The sequence below is a fragment of the Varroa jacobsoni genome, unplaced genomic scaffold (genome assembly GCF_002532875.2).
Source record: "Varroa jacobsoni isolate VJ856 unplaced genomic scaffold, vjacob_1.0 contig04619, whole genome shotgun sequence".
NCBI classification, from domain to species: Eukaryota; Metazoa; Arthropoda; class Arachnida; order Mesostigmata; family Varroidae; genus Varroa; species Varroa jacobsoni.
Window position 1 is genome coordinate 967 of NW_019215295.1, and position 16,464 is coordinate 17,430.

At 39.0% G+C, this 16,464-nt stretch overlaps 1 protein-coding gene and 1 long non-coding RNA gene across 2 annotated transcripts; one reads left to right on the forward strand and one right to left on the reverse strand.

Moving 5' to 3' along the window:
• Nucleotides 1-1,185: 1,185 nt before the first annotated feature.
• LOC111273067 (uncharacterized) lies at nt 1,186-3,720 on the forward strand. The gene is made up of 2 exons (XR_002687855.2): nt 1,186-1,288; nt 1,759-3,720. It is a non-coding gene; the product is annotated as an uncharacterized LOC111273067 (long non-coding RNA).
• Nucleotides 3,721-13,681: 9,961 nt separating this feature from the next.
• Nucleotides 13,682-16,166, reverse strand: LOC111273068 (uncharacterized; the record flags this gene model as incomplete). The annotated part of the gene is given in 1 exon segment (XM_086973475.1): nt 13,682-16,166. A coding segment is annotated over 1 exon segment (74 nt), but the record flags the coding sequence as incomplete, so codon positions are not given.
• Nucleotides 16,167-16,464: the final 298 nt, after the last annotated feature.

Here is a 16,464-nt window from a genome sequence, read left to right on the forward strand (position 1 = left end):
GTATTCTCGGAACAGCTTTTTGTTAATGTTTCCGACGTGCAAAGACCCACTTGAAGCAGTATTTTTCCAGATGTCTTTTAAAATTCGTTTAAACCCTTTGAATTAGTTCAACTTGATTTGTATCCTGAAGATATGGTTCTGTAGGGCAACGAATTATTATACACAACAGGTAAAAATAATAGTTAATTTTTAGCAGTGGCCTAAACGTGTCTAGCATAAAAACGGTCTGATTTAAGTTATTCTATTCTAGCAGAATTTTTATACCGTTTTTGTACATATGTTCAAAGTATAAGGTGAATAAATGTAGAATAGAATTTATAAAAATCACAATAATTTGGTGACTCAAAAGTTTCCATAATGATGATAATGCCTGTAGGGACCGTCTTTAACCTTAATACGACCGCTGCTTAAACGTTCACTTATGAACTCGAGACCTTCATAACCTTAAATCACTGCTGCAAAATCAACAGGATTATAATACGACGACTAGTAGCTTAAGACGATGTCGCAAGTACGATAAAGACACGAATCCAATGAAACTATAAAGGATTGTTGTTTTCGTCTTAATTAACATGACTATTATCTTCAGGGACGAGCCCTGTCTATTTACCTTTTTGCCATATCGATATCCTTATCTATGTTACCACAATTTAACTTCTATTACATAAGTCCCGTTAAATCCTTCGATTAAATAATTAATTAAATCGCCCTTGCGTGTTACCTATGTGATCAAGTTTGATGTCCCCTGGTTGCACGTTTTGCGAGTGACCGGATAACTACGTTAACGCTATTGGCTAAAGCTGAAAAGAGGTAAAATCTTTTAGCCAGACACCCCACAGTAGTCATCGGCAAATGTGGTAGAGGTTTGTTTATTCTTGACAAAACGGCAACCAAGATTAACTTCGGGAATATAATTCCTAATAGTATGATTGAAATGTCATCACAAGTCTGATAAAAATGTGTTTTACTTCTGAAAGGATAATGAGATTAACATTGTAAATTCTAAAACTGGCTTATTTTACAGTTACAAACAATCGATGTTCCTACCTCAAAAACACCGGAGTACAAGAGGTTCTGCGGACCGTTACGTCACAGCTCACAGATCTCCCTCTAAATCCAGATGGCGTTGGGGGTGCGCTGGCAGTACTGGATAAAAACACCTCGTATCAGTCTTCGTGTTTGTGGCTGCTGCTGAATTAGAGCATGCATAAAAACAGCCCATGCACTGAAGGCAGGGCGACTGGCTGTTAGAATATACTATAATACTCGATACGAGTGGCAACCCACAGTATGTTTACAAGATATTCAACACACACCATATTTGCCATGTACATCGTGAGAGTCGTCGACTTGCTCTCCTCGAAAAATTCGCATATAGGTTTTCATTAAACATTTATTTTAGAACTATTTTGCGGACTATATCGGCTGCAACAGTTGTCGCATTAGATATCAGACAGGGAGTTTTTGCCATCTTGCGATTACCATTGCTCATAGGGTTGAGCCAGCAAAAGGGTTAACGATGCCGTCATTTGCATCGTTCCATCCCATAGCAGCCGAAGACTGGCAATAATAGGCGGATAAAAAATAATAGATTGCCGTTCAGCGCGACGATTCTGTCCATCAGTTGTCTTGTGCTTCACGTTTATATCTAGCCGTACACTACTATGCTATGCTACGCTTTATTTAAAGTTATTTATAAAACTGCGGATATGATTGCAAGTGCCCATTATAACTACGTTTTTTTGTGAAAATTTTCAGGTACAAAATATTTGGAAATTTTCGAAGGCAAGCCGTTGTACCTAGTCGTTGCCATTCCAGGAAACTGTTGGCTAAATGCGGGGGTCATTTGAAGTAGCCTTAGTTTAAAATAGTAGCCACGTGATGGCGTGATTTTGACGTTAAGTAAACACATTAGCAGGTCCTGTGGACCACGACGTGTTCAAACGGCAAATACCTGTTTCAAAATGAACCTACATGTGTACACAACGGTACAAGGGCTATAATTCCAACGACTACTGCATGTTTGATTTTAGTCTAGCAGGCCTTAATTTTAACTTCTTTGAATTTGAGGTTTGTCAGTGCCTTGGATAGCGGGTTATTAGAGTGTTCTTTGAGCCTTTTTTTAGTTCTCACTGTAAGAAGCCTTTGTCCCCATTCGTCGTTAACTGGTATAGAATTTTTGTAGATTTAAATATTACGTCAAACAGGATAAATGTTTAAGGTTCAACACGTTCAAGAAATAGACGAAGACCACTCTTCATTTATTGATTTGAACATTTTTTGCTACAAAACCGTCGAATTTTTTGAAGCAAGAAACGAAACCATGCACCATTTTTCAGAGAATGTAATTAATGCCACATTTTATAAATATATATTAGACGTTTTCTAAACTTATTAGTGCGATACTTTTCCTTCAGAAACTTCGTGTGAAAGTAAAAAGTTTAAAGGGCATTTCTCAGTTTTGCTACAGTAAGGAAAGGAACAATTACATTTTTTACCCTCTGTAGAAGTTTTTCAACGTCCCGCTACCGTTAAAAGAGTCTAGAGTCCACAGCTTGATCAGGACCGTTTCGAACACAGATATTGCGCATGAGAAATGTAGTAGCATTCACGCTAGTTACGCAAGCTACCCAGTGTGCTGACATGATTATTTAATTTATAAGTACTTAACGTAAATAGTCAGTCAGTTTTAATCAAAGACCAAAGGGAACCGTGTTATTGTATATCCGACGGTCTACCCAACATGGATGCCACGTTATGCAACAGATAATATAAATTAAAATACTTCTAAATTACTAAAATAAAATCAAGAAAAGTAATAAAGTCCCCTGTACAATACGACTGGACAGCATTCAAATCTGTGATATCATGGAGGAAATAAAGGTTTTTCGTGGAGAGCTCACTTGAAGCAAATCGAGTATAGTCACATATGAAAGGTGCACTTTGTCCTTGTAAAATAGGAAATGACATTATTAAAAGAACTAAAGTTGTTCCTTATACATAGCAGTTAGTGATCCAATAATATCAAAAAGCTGAACCAATAGACGGTCTCCAACAAGTTGTCAGACCGTTTCAGTACTTGATATCTGAATGTGAACCTCGAAGTGTATCAGATTATTTTTCATTTTGCCCATTGTACGCTAGGAGACAGCAATAAATAGCATCGCTTCACCTATTAATAACTTAATTAATTTAAAAGATTTTTTAATACTCCTCTATGGGACGCTGATCACACTATACTAATGGAAGCCACCTTGTTTGCATTAACAGCTACAGATCAGAGCACAGAAAGGGCTTCATACCCGTCAACGTTTTGAGGTCAACTCATTAATTTCGCTGATTGTTAGTCCAACGCTCAATTGAGTTTGTTGCTGGTTGTAAATATTTTTTTTCGCCTGTCTTCTTTAGTTTAGCCTTTGCTTTTTTCTACGTGAAAGTACTTGTCGGAGCCATGTAGGCGCTGCGTCTCCTGAGCTCATGAAAGCCCTTAATTGTGAAAACCTAGTAGTTCTCAGATTTGTACAAATAGGTGTTTTCAGTTCCCGGTTTAGCTATCGAACCGCGTGTTCTACTGTTGCGTTACTCTTTGAGCTGTACACGTAGTCTGCACATAGCCTCACCATGATTAAACCTGCTGAAGAAAAGGTTATTTTTTATGTCAACCTATACAGGCAAAAGCACCGCATACAGAAGCTACTAAAGGTGCCTCAAAAGAAAGAATACCTATATATTATAAAAATATATAGAATGGAGAAAAAAATATTAATCATGTTATAGCAGAATAAAATCGTGATATTCTTATACATTTTGAGATTCGATATATTAAGCTACTTGATAAAGTTCTTATAAACGTCATGAGCTACCATTAGCGCGGTAATGATGAAGCGCAATTAATTAACTGGAAGCAACAGCTAAGTTTCAATACTGAACTTGTTTATAGCGAAAAGCTGTGTCGACTTCGACTAAAGCCATACATTAGATTTCATATTTACGCCGTAATAGCGCATATTACTGTCGTTCAGCTTTATCAAGGAAAGGCTGTCGGCGATATATGTATATTGCTAGTTCAAAGAAAAAGTCTCGCACTGCTTGAATTGATTTGGTAACCATAAACATTTACTTCTTTTGTTCAGTCAAACTAAAACTTGATGTCTCCGTATGTATGGGGAACACCTGAATCAGGCAGTTTGTCACATCGCTGCAAAGCGAACACGAAGGTATCAACGATTGTGCCTCACCCAAACACTTTCTATATTGTTGTTTTCTTGATAAGTATCTGTTTACAACGAAAGCACTCTATTGACTCATTACGAAGAGGGTAGGCTATGCAATTAAAAAAAAACGGTAACCATGACTTTATTACTTCGACTTCGCTCGTCTTAAAGTTTGCCGGCGCACTAGCTAATATTAATCATCATACATCTTTTAGAGTTGGCCTTTGTAACAGAAACAGCAGCATAACGGAAGCCTTAAATCTTAAGAAACGATCCCAAACTCTACATGAATTGAAAGAATTGCATGTTCGCAACACAGTGGGTACCATTTGGTGCTGTTTAATGTCCTATCTCTCTACGCGGTCTCTATCATGATATGGCTCATAGCTAATAGTTAGAGCTAGTATGAATTGACTGAGGTCTATAAATAGCCTTTGGGGGTTGTGTTTTTATTCAAAAAATTGCCAGAATGGATCTGAAGAGACTCCAGCGCTGCCAGATCTACTTCTTGAACTCGTTACGGAGGTCAGGGTGCCACAGACATGGCTCAGTTTTCTTCGTTAAAAGGTATGGCCGTTCAATAAAGAGCAGAGCCTTTATTGCGACATGAAACAAAGCGCTAGCGAATTATAATGTGAAATATTAAACGTATCAATATACTAAGCGGTCGCCTATTATTAGACACTCAGTTAATTGACGAGAACTGGCCAGCTTGTAGCTATCATTATGGAAGATTCCTTGTTAGCTTACTAATTGCCAAAGGAAAAAACTGTTAACCAAGCTCCCGGACCCTCTCTAAATTTGAGATCGATCTTTCATTTTTGAAAGTTAGTCATTTTCCTATTCTAATGACCAAACTTCAGAATTTGAGTAGTAGTACGTAGCTTCTTTAGTAGTCTAGTCAAAATAATTGTCAGCTGTCGAAAGCTTAGAAACACAAATTGTGACAAATTCCTAAACAAAAGTAACGTTTTAGTAATCTATATTTTCATATCTTCGGCCAACGTAGAATAATGAAGCGAACAACAATTGTCCGAACGTTTTTGCTTGAAATATTAGGACGAAGCTAATGTTGTCTCGGAACCCTAAGCAAATCAAGTAGCGAAATCACAGACTACGTATAGCTATGAACAGGTCTTCCATTTTATATTATGTAATAACGGTTTCTACTCTCTTCTTGACAACTGTGTTAGTGAGCAAAAAAGACTAGGAACGAAAATCCGCCTTCCTCCCACGTAATTCACGTGTACATAGAATATGCCTATAAACACGTAGATTATGTAAGAAGCAAGCGCATCCCGTTCTCCACTCTCTCCTTGTGCTTAGTGCAAACGTGACTGACTGGCACACGGCTTTCCTGAGACCGTTTCTATATTCCTTTAAGCCATCTGTAACAGACTGTATGGTTGAGGCCTAATTCTACCCAGCGTCTGGAAGGCCATCACCCTGAATTATCCCGATCCTTATGATGTTTAACTAAGTTTTGCGGCTCATCTAAGTCTGATCAATCTGTATGTAATGCGTTATCCTGTAACTTACTAAAGGTTGTCGCCTGCACATGATCGCACGGTACATTCAGAATGATTCGAACATTACATCGATGACTGTAAGCGAAGTTCAGCATTTCCCAGAACCTTGCGGATACCGAAATGTAAACGACTGATGAAAAAGAGAACAGATCGTGTGCGAATTGTACGTTTCTCTAGCTAGATACCACGATCGGGCAGTAATTTGTCCACTATTAGGACGATTCATTCTGGTTCCCGAACTGTTGGGTAGAACGGGTTTTTCCGAATATCTGGAAGAACTATTTCAGCAGATGCGCAAACGTAAAGGGTCGGAGGCGACAACCTACCTAGTCATTTTACTAGTAGGTCTATCCAGACCAGCGTATATAAGAACTCTCATTCTCAGATGTTTGATTTTCAGTTTAACAGTGTGTCTTTCGTATTACGTGAAAATATACCTCAGAACACTTTACCTAGTATTGGTTCTCTATTCAGCTAGACCCTCATCCCGCCAAGGCCCCCTAATAGTATTTACACGAATATATGCACTGCTGTTACCGTTACCACGTGGCCTGAACATGCTCATGATACTTATATACACACTATGTCGATCTATGTTTGTTAAATTGCATAGATGCGAATACAGATCTTTGATTCGGTGTGTGTTCATAACTGCCACTTTCTATGTGGCTGACCACAAGGTTTATCAACCACGTAGAGGATCGATCCATTGCCAGAATGGTAGTGTTGATTATTAATTTGCGCCCAAATAAATTGCCCGAATTTTTCACTTACATCGGATGGAAACTTTTGAGCATTGATAATCCTTCCAAAGGATTAATATCCGTGGATTTTTGCTGGCATGTTTATATACCTTATGTATAGAGAGCGTAATGGTGTTAATCCCATACTCAGTTTTAAATCTTCAAATGCGAGTATAATGAAAGAATGATTTCCCAACGTGCGGAAAAATTGGTGGATTATAGTAATAGTAGAAATAATATACAACTATGTCTGACTTAACTTGAATGGTATATTTAAGCTGTAGGGGTTTCGTTTTTGTTTATCATACGGACTCGCATTACACAAAACAAACAGTTGTAGAGGAGGTGAACCTATGATTCTGTTGGAAAATCTTGTTATGCTTTCGAAATTTTCGTTCGCATAGCTTCACTGTGTACAACCCGAAATTAATCCATCAATAAGTGAATTGCACTAGGGAAGAATGAATTTAAAATTCAGTTAAATTGATTCACTGCATATACCCGAATATATTCCTATTGAAAGGAAAACGTTTTTTTTGTCACATCATAAGGTTTTTAGGTCAAGTCCTAACTATACTAATGCACTAGTGCATTTTCCTGAACATTTGTCTTAGACGTTTTTGTTGATGTCCTTGGGATTATGGGTAGTTGAGTGGGGAAAGTAAAATATACTTATGTGAACACATTTGCAGGTGCTACTTATTATCCTGCAATGATCCTCCTAGATGAACTTCGACATCCAGAGACATATTTGCAAATATAACGACGTTAGCTTTTCGTTAAAATCTATTTCGATACGTGCTCTTGATTAAATAGAATTTACTACGTTCAGTGTTAAAATGCATACGACATAACATTGGAATACCATAGCTGGAGTTGCTTAATTGTTTAACATGGCTCATTTATAAACTACAAGATTCAAAAGAATAGATATAACTTTTAAGAAAAGAAATAATTAATATTAGATCTTACGCATTTTTTTTTTTTATAATAAATCCAACTGCCGCGAAATGCCACTTACGATTGAAGCCGCAACTTGTATCAACGAGTATAATGTGTAAAAAATTATATAATTATATAATAAATATAATACAAATTATACAACTGCAAATCAATTTACAGGATTAAACAAATGTCTCGATAATATAAGAAAAGATCTCTTGATAATTGAAGAGTCTTCAACTAAATTGGCAGAAGTTATTGAAATTATTGCAATAAAAAACGAATTTAACTGTGTAATACATTTGTCACACGATTTCTATATTCCTATATTAATATGTGACAATATCATAACATAATTATATGTCTAAAATGCAACATTTACCACTCACTTAAATTTGTTATTGATTAATAAAATTATAAAAACAACAGAGAAGAATGTCGGCCATGCCCAATTCACGACTCTCACTATTTATACATTCCCTCACTTAAGCGACAGCTTGCGCAGAGTTTTCGTCGTTAGAAATATTGCCACACGTTTGCTTTATGTAATGAATCATTGTATTTGCACTAAATAGGTTTTGCACGAGTATTTCATCTTTATTTAGACATATCAAAAGCAAAGTCCATTAGCGTAAGATTCAGTAATCTTGGCCACTAACCTCGTTAACTAATCGATCTATTTCGTCACTCTTCGATTTAGAACTGGCATTCGATTAGTGCATATTGTGGTAGCATTCTTTCTTCGAAAAAAGAAGGCCCACTACCGTATAGTTTTTTCAGGTGGTGGCAGGACAATATCCCGTGACATACATAAATTCAGGCCTTTCGTAAGATTTGTGGGAAGAAAGATGGGGAAAAAACAAGACCGTTACTTTATACAAAATAGCCACCCAAGCATTAATTCCTGGCTGATTCAGCTGCACTTTTAAGATTAAGTAAAAACTGTTTGTTTCATAAGAAACACAATTGTGTCAATTTACAGCATTTTATCATTCCATCAGATCGCCGATTCAAGAACATCCTCTACTAAGCCATAAAACAATCTCGACCGATACATATTCAAGCCCAATGTTCCCATTATACGCCGCAAAAATTTCTAGAAAATATTTAGCACAAAGGAAGCTCTGCGTGTATATGCCCGATGTCTTCAATAAAAACCTGATACACTAGAATATTGCTTTCTTTGTGGGTAGCCATTGTGACTATAGTACTGTTAAGACATCGCAAATGGATTCGATGACTTGTTGCGTACTGTATAGGTTGACTACTTCGACCGTGACGTGTTTCCGGAGTTTTGAATCTATATTTACCTCGCGTTTGTTTATCTTCCAATACAGATCAACACCGTGTTGAAATAGTCGCTCTATAAGATCTGCGGTTGCACACAGTAGTCAAATTAAACCACCAGCACGAAGTGTCTCAGTTGTACCATGTACAGTATAACACTACTGACTTCAATCAGTGTTGGATAAGGCACATCACGTGAAGCGTTAAGAAAGAAATGCTAAGATGGCGACAAGTGCTGGCCTGTCGATTATATGCGGTGCTCGGTACTTCTTCTTTTCCGCATCTGATCTCAAGAACATGGTCTGTTATCGTTGTTCATATGGACTATGATACAATGGAAAAATAGTAGGCCTAGACTCTAAACGACGATCGCAGAGTGATTCTTGGCATTTGTTGTATAATAGGCTGCTGGACTTTCTCAGGTTTAAAATAAATCCCACAGCTTGTAAATACAAACCATGTGTTCACGTTTCTCGTCCAGAATCGCTCAATCCAGCACAGTTCTATATGCTACATGTGACATGTTCAACAACGCGCTGTGTCCAGAGCAAAAGAACAAAAAATCGACGATTATGGTTATCCGAATGTGGAGGGATCGAAAGTAGTGTGCTGTAAAGGTACATAAACATATGTAACATATTCAAGATTTATTATAAGCAAAATCCGGTTAGTTGGATAAGGCAGCTAAAGGCTGGGCAGTAGCACTTTCAACATATGTTACTGTAATTTTTATTCTGTATATTGTAACTAAAACATTATATTATGGGCATTATTATTATGATATTGGGATGCCCTTGTTACAAACGTGTCGCACAGTTTAATCTGCCCTTCATTGCAATCGTCTGCCTACATCCTGCTATTTGAACAAATGAGAAATAAAAGCTCTTTACCTGTCAATAGTCATTTGTCCAGGCGCTAAACGAGCTTTTGCTTTACCTCGTATAGTCCAGGTAATGACACTTCTTCGTAATTAGTATATCTAAATGGTAAAAAACAAGATCCGACTAAGCACGGCTTATTTAGGAGCCGCAATAATGCGTTTTAACATTATTACATGTAAGCCAGTGGTTGTCATTGCTGACTAAACTTACATCCACAACATCCGCCCGGTTCTATCTAAAAACACCTAGGATAATAAATATACCCATCCAGTTCCAACGCATGCTTCGCGCTGACTATTCATATCTGACGCCACTTAACTGTACCCTGTAACTTTCCCTATCTGTATTGTTGTTACAGGCCAACAACGGCAGGCAATAAACGCAATTAGGAACTTTACAGTAAATAAGTGACAATTTTGCTTCATGTATCCGAGCAAAAATTGTGTCTCCTATAAGTATTTTTACTCCTGACTTCCAACGGGAAGCAGTTAACCTCATTTGAGTTGGAGAACCGCCTATAAGAATTTTTCTAACCTCTGCAAGATTGTAGGGAAAAATGAAAAACCTTGTATTACGGGTGTCCAAACTTCTCCCTTAGTTGAAACTCTCAGGTGTCGCTTCTATGGCATACCCCCACATGGTGGTACCACATTGCCTCAAGAAATTGTACTATTTCATATTAACTCAGGCAAGAGAACAAGATTACGCCAAGTGTAAATTCTGTTTTGACAAACTATAGCCATAGGAAATCCTTCTGTTCATATTCCTAAGCACGTAATTAACGGGCTCTTCAAACGCCAGGGCTGTATCGAGTGTCATGCAAAAAAAATCGCCCTAACCGGCTTCGTTTGAACCGACCTGGCCACAGCAAAAAAAACCATGTTGTCTATATGCATCTGCCTATGCTAACGTTTGACCTATATTGAGCATCTGCGTGGAGCATCGTATGATCAAAAAATGACAAGAATAATATTGGTAATCTATACACATATGTTTTACGAATTATGCTCTGTACGAGGCTATTGCTTTCTGTTCCTTCATCTTTAAAGGTCATCTTTAATGCAGTAATTTCGAAGCACTTTAGGATTATACCGCAGTGTGTGTAGTGTTTTTTTTTTAAAAACAGTTTAACTAGATATATTTCCTTGAGTATTATTTTGTTACTACCTATTACTATGTGAAATCCTCCTTTTCTCTTGGTAGAGTGTACATGAGCGCTCGTTTTCAGTCCTCGTTTAAACTTACACTAGTCTCTTTCCTGTATTTGCGTTTTTTTTGTGTTGGTTTCGAGTTTCGCCGCTTGTCCAGCGTATCAGCTTCTTTTTAACGTCATCAGTTTAAGATCACATTAAGGACGCTGCCATCAGATTCTACTATTCCATATGCACCTCCTGCTTGGCAAGCTGTCCGGTCGGTCATGACCGTCTCAGTGTCAAGGATGCAGCGATTTAGGTTCTGCATAAACGATTCAAATTCTAAATAAATTAACAGTCATTTATCTTATCATTTTTCCATCGCTAATTTTCATCTGTCCCATCCTGTACAGGCCCTAGTACCGTTGTTATGGTATTTTTTTGAAAATCCATCATAATCAAAGGGAGAAGTCAATGTGACTTCTCAAAGTATCGAGCAGGTAAAACGATTAAGACTATATTCGTCGCTTTTCCTTTTACTCAAACATTTATTGACGGGTTACGGGAACTTATTCAAACCTGGATAATTTTGATCATTTTGCATGTTTCTACTTTACATGTTTCTATTTTAGCATAAAAACAACTGTATCAATGCACAATGGTGGACGCCTTAGATAACAGGATGTTTCATATGGCTGATTCGTTGTAGCGTTTTATTGCGATATTATGATCGCCATTGATTGATGCAATAAATTCGAGTTGTCCTATGTGCTACCTATAAACTCTCTAAGCTCACAGTTTTTTTATCAATACGTTGTATTTTTCTCGGCAGATACGCATATATAGATTCATACACTAGGCAGCGTATGAAACGCCGCAGGGGTCACCCCGCCCCTACTTGTTGTACCTTCTTGAATTATTTTGCCGGTATCATGAATCCAACAGAACATTCGCCATTCTAACACCAGACATCTACCAGCCATATCAACTCCCCTAGTTTTTCGATTCTCTATTCGACGATAAGGACAGCTACCGGCAAATGGTTGCATCCACATCCCTGAGCTGCAATAGATTCTTGCCTGCCCACGTTCTGCTTAACCTTGAGACTGTTAATGTGTCCCATACATTCGCATAAGTCATCGACCAAGAGTTAGCGACGGTCTTGCACTAGTTCGATCCGAGAGATCGCTGATGAGCAACGAACTTCGTGTCACATTAAGCCAGTCACCCTTTACATCAATCATCGACCTACCACCGACGACAACACCATATGCCTCATCATCAAGCTTAACTGGTGTTTTTTCATTTCAACCTTTCTATAGCGAGTCATTGCCTATTCAGTACAATCACCGACGTACTAAGAGTAACAACTTAAAACAAGGTAAATAATTTTTAGATCCTTCTTCAGACTACTGAATGTTTCTTCCTATATAAAAATTATAAAATGCTTGTATATATATATATATATATATATATATATATATATATATAATTTATTTAGTCGAACTGTTCGATATATCTTATGGCTCTAAAAGAGTATCGACTGTTGTTGTTAGATGTCTCCTATGCTGCGTTTTTCGATGTCGCGGCACAAAATTATGCTTGTTATCAAGTACTTACCAGTACGAACTTTTGATCATTATAAATGGGCAATGCCGAGTGCTTATCGGGCAGGATGTCTTTTTCCTGAGTCACTTCACCGACTCACTAGGGCAACCGCGACGCGCCTTTTTAGGCTTTAGGAAGGCGTGTGCCACTGTGCTGTTTCGCAAAATTCTCGGGATGCCTTTAGAAACACGCATCGCTGTTCCACGCTTCTGGTACCGTTGATTAGGCCTTGCATTAACAGCTTCACGTCCTGGACAATCGATGAAAGGCTCAACTTATCCGGCGCAAGTCATAGGTCTTTTGCGTTTGGTCATGCCGGGCTAATTTAGTGATAAGGGACGACCAACCAATATATGGATGTCTGACGCGGTCGATATTACATAAGCCATTATACACAGGCCAATATCAAAATTAGGGCTCCATTTCCCAATCTTTTCTTAGTGTCTATGTCCTAGTTTCGACTATCGAAAAGTCGAGAAGAGAATCGATAGTCACTAAAGAGTTTCGAACGTACTCAATCATTATATGCTACCGTTATCTCTCGGCTCACCTCCCATTTCCAATGTGTTTCATGCTTACTTTGGCTTCGTACCCAGACGGCTTTCTATCCTTTTTTTCCCATCACTTTTTTTGTTCTGTTTCTCTTCGTTTTTCCATTTTGATCATCTTTTCACTCCATCATGACCCAAAGCTCACTCCCCAAAGCCATGTTTCATTTCCTCCATCATCCATACAGTCTGCGCCGCTTGCACATTATTCAATTACTGATGAACCAATTTTCAATTTTGTATTTTTTCTTTGCAGCCACATCTACTTTTAGCATATTTATGTGCAGAATACGCTTGTTCACATAAAAATTAGGTACTTATAGATGCTACAAAAATTATATCCTTCAAGACCGAGGCCATAGCCAAGAATCTCGGAGATGAAACCATGTCTTCGCGAAGCGAGGAGTTACCGAAACGGAACTGCGGGCAGCGCACCTGATTTCATAGATATGATATAGACTCATAGCAGTCGTCTCTCATACGGCATTAAAACAATTCGTTCCTTCTTCTAAGGCCGTAATTACCTATTGATTTGTACAAGTAAAATGTCGACCATTATGCTTGCCAAAACCCTACCCACTATATTAGTAAATGGCCTTTGCGCAACAAACTAAATTTAACTTAATGCATCCTCAGTTCACTCTTTTATTATAGAAACCCAAATTTAGGAGGGTTTGACTCTAGTAGGTTTTAGTGTTCCTGCTATTGTAAGTATATGAATATACAGATATCATATTATAGCGGCTCTTCTCAGACTTACCAACGAATCGACGCAAAGATTAAAAACAAATGCAACTATTGTATAGATCGGAAAAGATAGCTGTTTATATAAGTTTGCAGAGCTAATTCAAAGGCGATCAAAAATTTCAAAAAAGAAAAGGAGATGCATTTGATGGCTGATAAATACTGAAGTTTTTTAAACGTAACCTAATTAGAGGCATAAATTAGAGGCATAGCGATAAACACATGGTACTAATGCTTTAGGGGTCTACTTCACGACATCATAACTGTAACCATTTATCTTGTTTTTTGGTCACCACGTTTTTGACTTTAATTGTAAAAATATAGCTTGTTTGTATAAGCTTAATATACTATATGTATATACTACGTTGATTCGCTTCGGACGAGTAAGCTAGTTGTTAGCTCTTTAACGTGACCTCATCACACCAACGCTCAGTTTTTCCACCCATTGTACTTATTTCATCTAAGCCAAATCCGCACAGCTCTGAATCGCTTTTTTAAGGATTCCCGATTGGTTAGCCGAAACGGGGTATAGAATAACTAATACATGCTCACGTTGTTCTTCCATACGTACGTAGTGGGTTATATCGCTATTCGAATAAATATTATTATCTTTATCACTGTGGTCACCCTAACAGTTTTTTATTATTTTGAACTTTCGTCGTTCCGTTATCCATTTCGTCATTTTGTCTCTCCGCCCCCCCATGTTCACCCTCGGCCTCAAAAGTGAGCCTTACTTTCCACCGACCTACTCGGCGGAAACATATAGTAGGTTGTCGGAAATTGCTAACGTTACAACTTCTTTTTGTCCTGTTTTCCTTGCTACCTTTCCCCATGACAACTCTACCAGGATCGCTCAGCCTTTGCTCTGTTTCCTTTTCAATATTTCCCGTGCGGTTAACGCGACTGATTGCACAACTGCTCCTATCAACAAGCTGGCTGTTCCCTTGTCACCAACCGATTTGTGAGTCTGCATTGAGGAAGACTTTATGAGGTAAGCGGTAGAGGGAACGGGAGTGATGCGCTGTTAGCCCGTTAACAAATACATCAAACTATCTAGATGAGCGTACTAGTAATGTAAGTTTCGATCGCTCTAGGTCTATCGTCAATGCCACACTTTGGTTTAAGTCAAAAGGTCGAACAATAAGACAGGCGCTGGAAATATCAAACTAATCCTTTCTCGGGCTCAATTCCCTTAAATTGACTGCATTGAGCTCCCTAAACTAAGAAGTTCTTGAAACCGTATCCAGACCTATAGTCGAAACGGCAGCTGAGAGTCAGCTACAGGAAGAGTTGTTTAGGTTTGCTTCACACACCCTGTCACGGCCATAGACTATAAGCAGAGTATAGAAGCCGGTAGCCGCTGTAATAAGTGCGATAGGTGAGGGTAATGGCGGGTTCCATGGCGCACAGAGTAGACAGAAGGAGCGCAATTTAGATGCCTACATTGTGTTTCGCGCTATTTTGTCCGTGTTCAGTTTGTTTTTTAACGAAGTGTCGTCTGCATGCTGCTCACGCGTTTTGGTACCTCGTGTTATCATTGTTTTGCTTGTTTCGTCGGGGAGGGGAGGAAAAAACTGACTGCTACGCCCGGTACACATTAGATGGTTATTTTTGGTGAAGTTCGTGCTGATGATCCTACTTATTGAGAGCGGGTGCTGTTTGAGTCAGCTGATGGCTGATCATCATCGGCAGCGGCTGAGTGACAGTGGTGAGTTAGTGGTGCTAATGGTGATATTGGAATCATCGCTGCTACCTTTAAACGCAGCAGGGGCTACTTTCTGTCTGTCCGTTGTCGGGTGTCTATTTACCAGCTTCCTTATTTACATATTATACATGTAATTCTCAGCTGCGACTCTCCTTCAGCATAGAACACCGTTCCAGCGGTAAAGACGTGTCTTGGTGCGATTCGCTGTAGTAGCAGTCAGTCGGACGTCGTTGATAGTTTCGTTTATTCTCCCCTTTATTACAAACGGTCTTTGATCTTCCATTCAGTCCTTTTTTTTGCGGAGGATAGTGTTGAGTTGCGTCCATGCGCGGGATAAATTTGAATTTGAATGGCTGCTATCCAGTCGTCGATTTATACCGAGAGTGGGAAAGAGGAGGTCGACCAGCGGCTGCTGTTCGTTTGTTTGGAGATTGTTTAGCTCAGCCGCCGACCCTGGGGTGTTCTGCACGACTGTGCCGCTCTTTCGGACCACGGGCGAGCGGTCGGTCGGTTTCCTACCTGCTGCTGGTACGGCTGCCATTACGGACGATTCCTGCTATCGCCTTTGTTGTTGTTGACATCGAAGCGGCTGCTGATAACGGCTGCACTGTTCGTGCGCTGCAGTCGCAGTCATTTAATGACCACGACGGTCTCTGCCGTTAGTAACTGTGACGACATTTGTAGGCTGGAAGAAGCGATGACCCATCGTACATTTCATTAAGGACTAGAAAGCACTGCTTCTGCTGCGGCTGCGGCGGCTAAACGTTGCAGCGACGATTCTTGCTTCCTCCACTGACGTCGTTACCCATTGTCGTTGGCGGCGCCCGCGGCTATAACGACAACAACAACAATAACAATCGCCATCATCATCAAAAGTACTACTAGTACCGTAATAATTAAAAAGGCGACTAATACTTGCCAATAATATATTGTTAGTACAATCGGAAAATGGGATTACTCACGTCCTTCTACTAGAATAGAACGAGTTTTTCACCTATTTGACCATTTCGGCTATTACTGCTCTCACTACCCTGGTACTAGCAGCAGCAGCAGCGCAGTCCAGCGTAGCGACTGCTCTGTTTGCGATATCTCGTGCTACTACTGCTGTTGTTATGCTGGCGCTGCCGCCG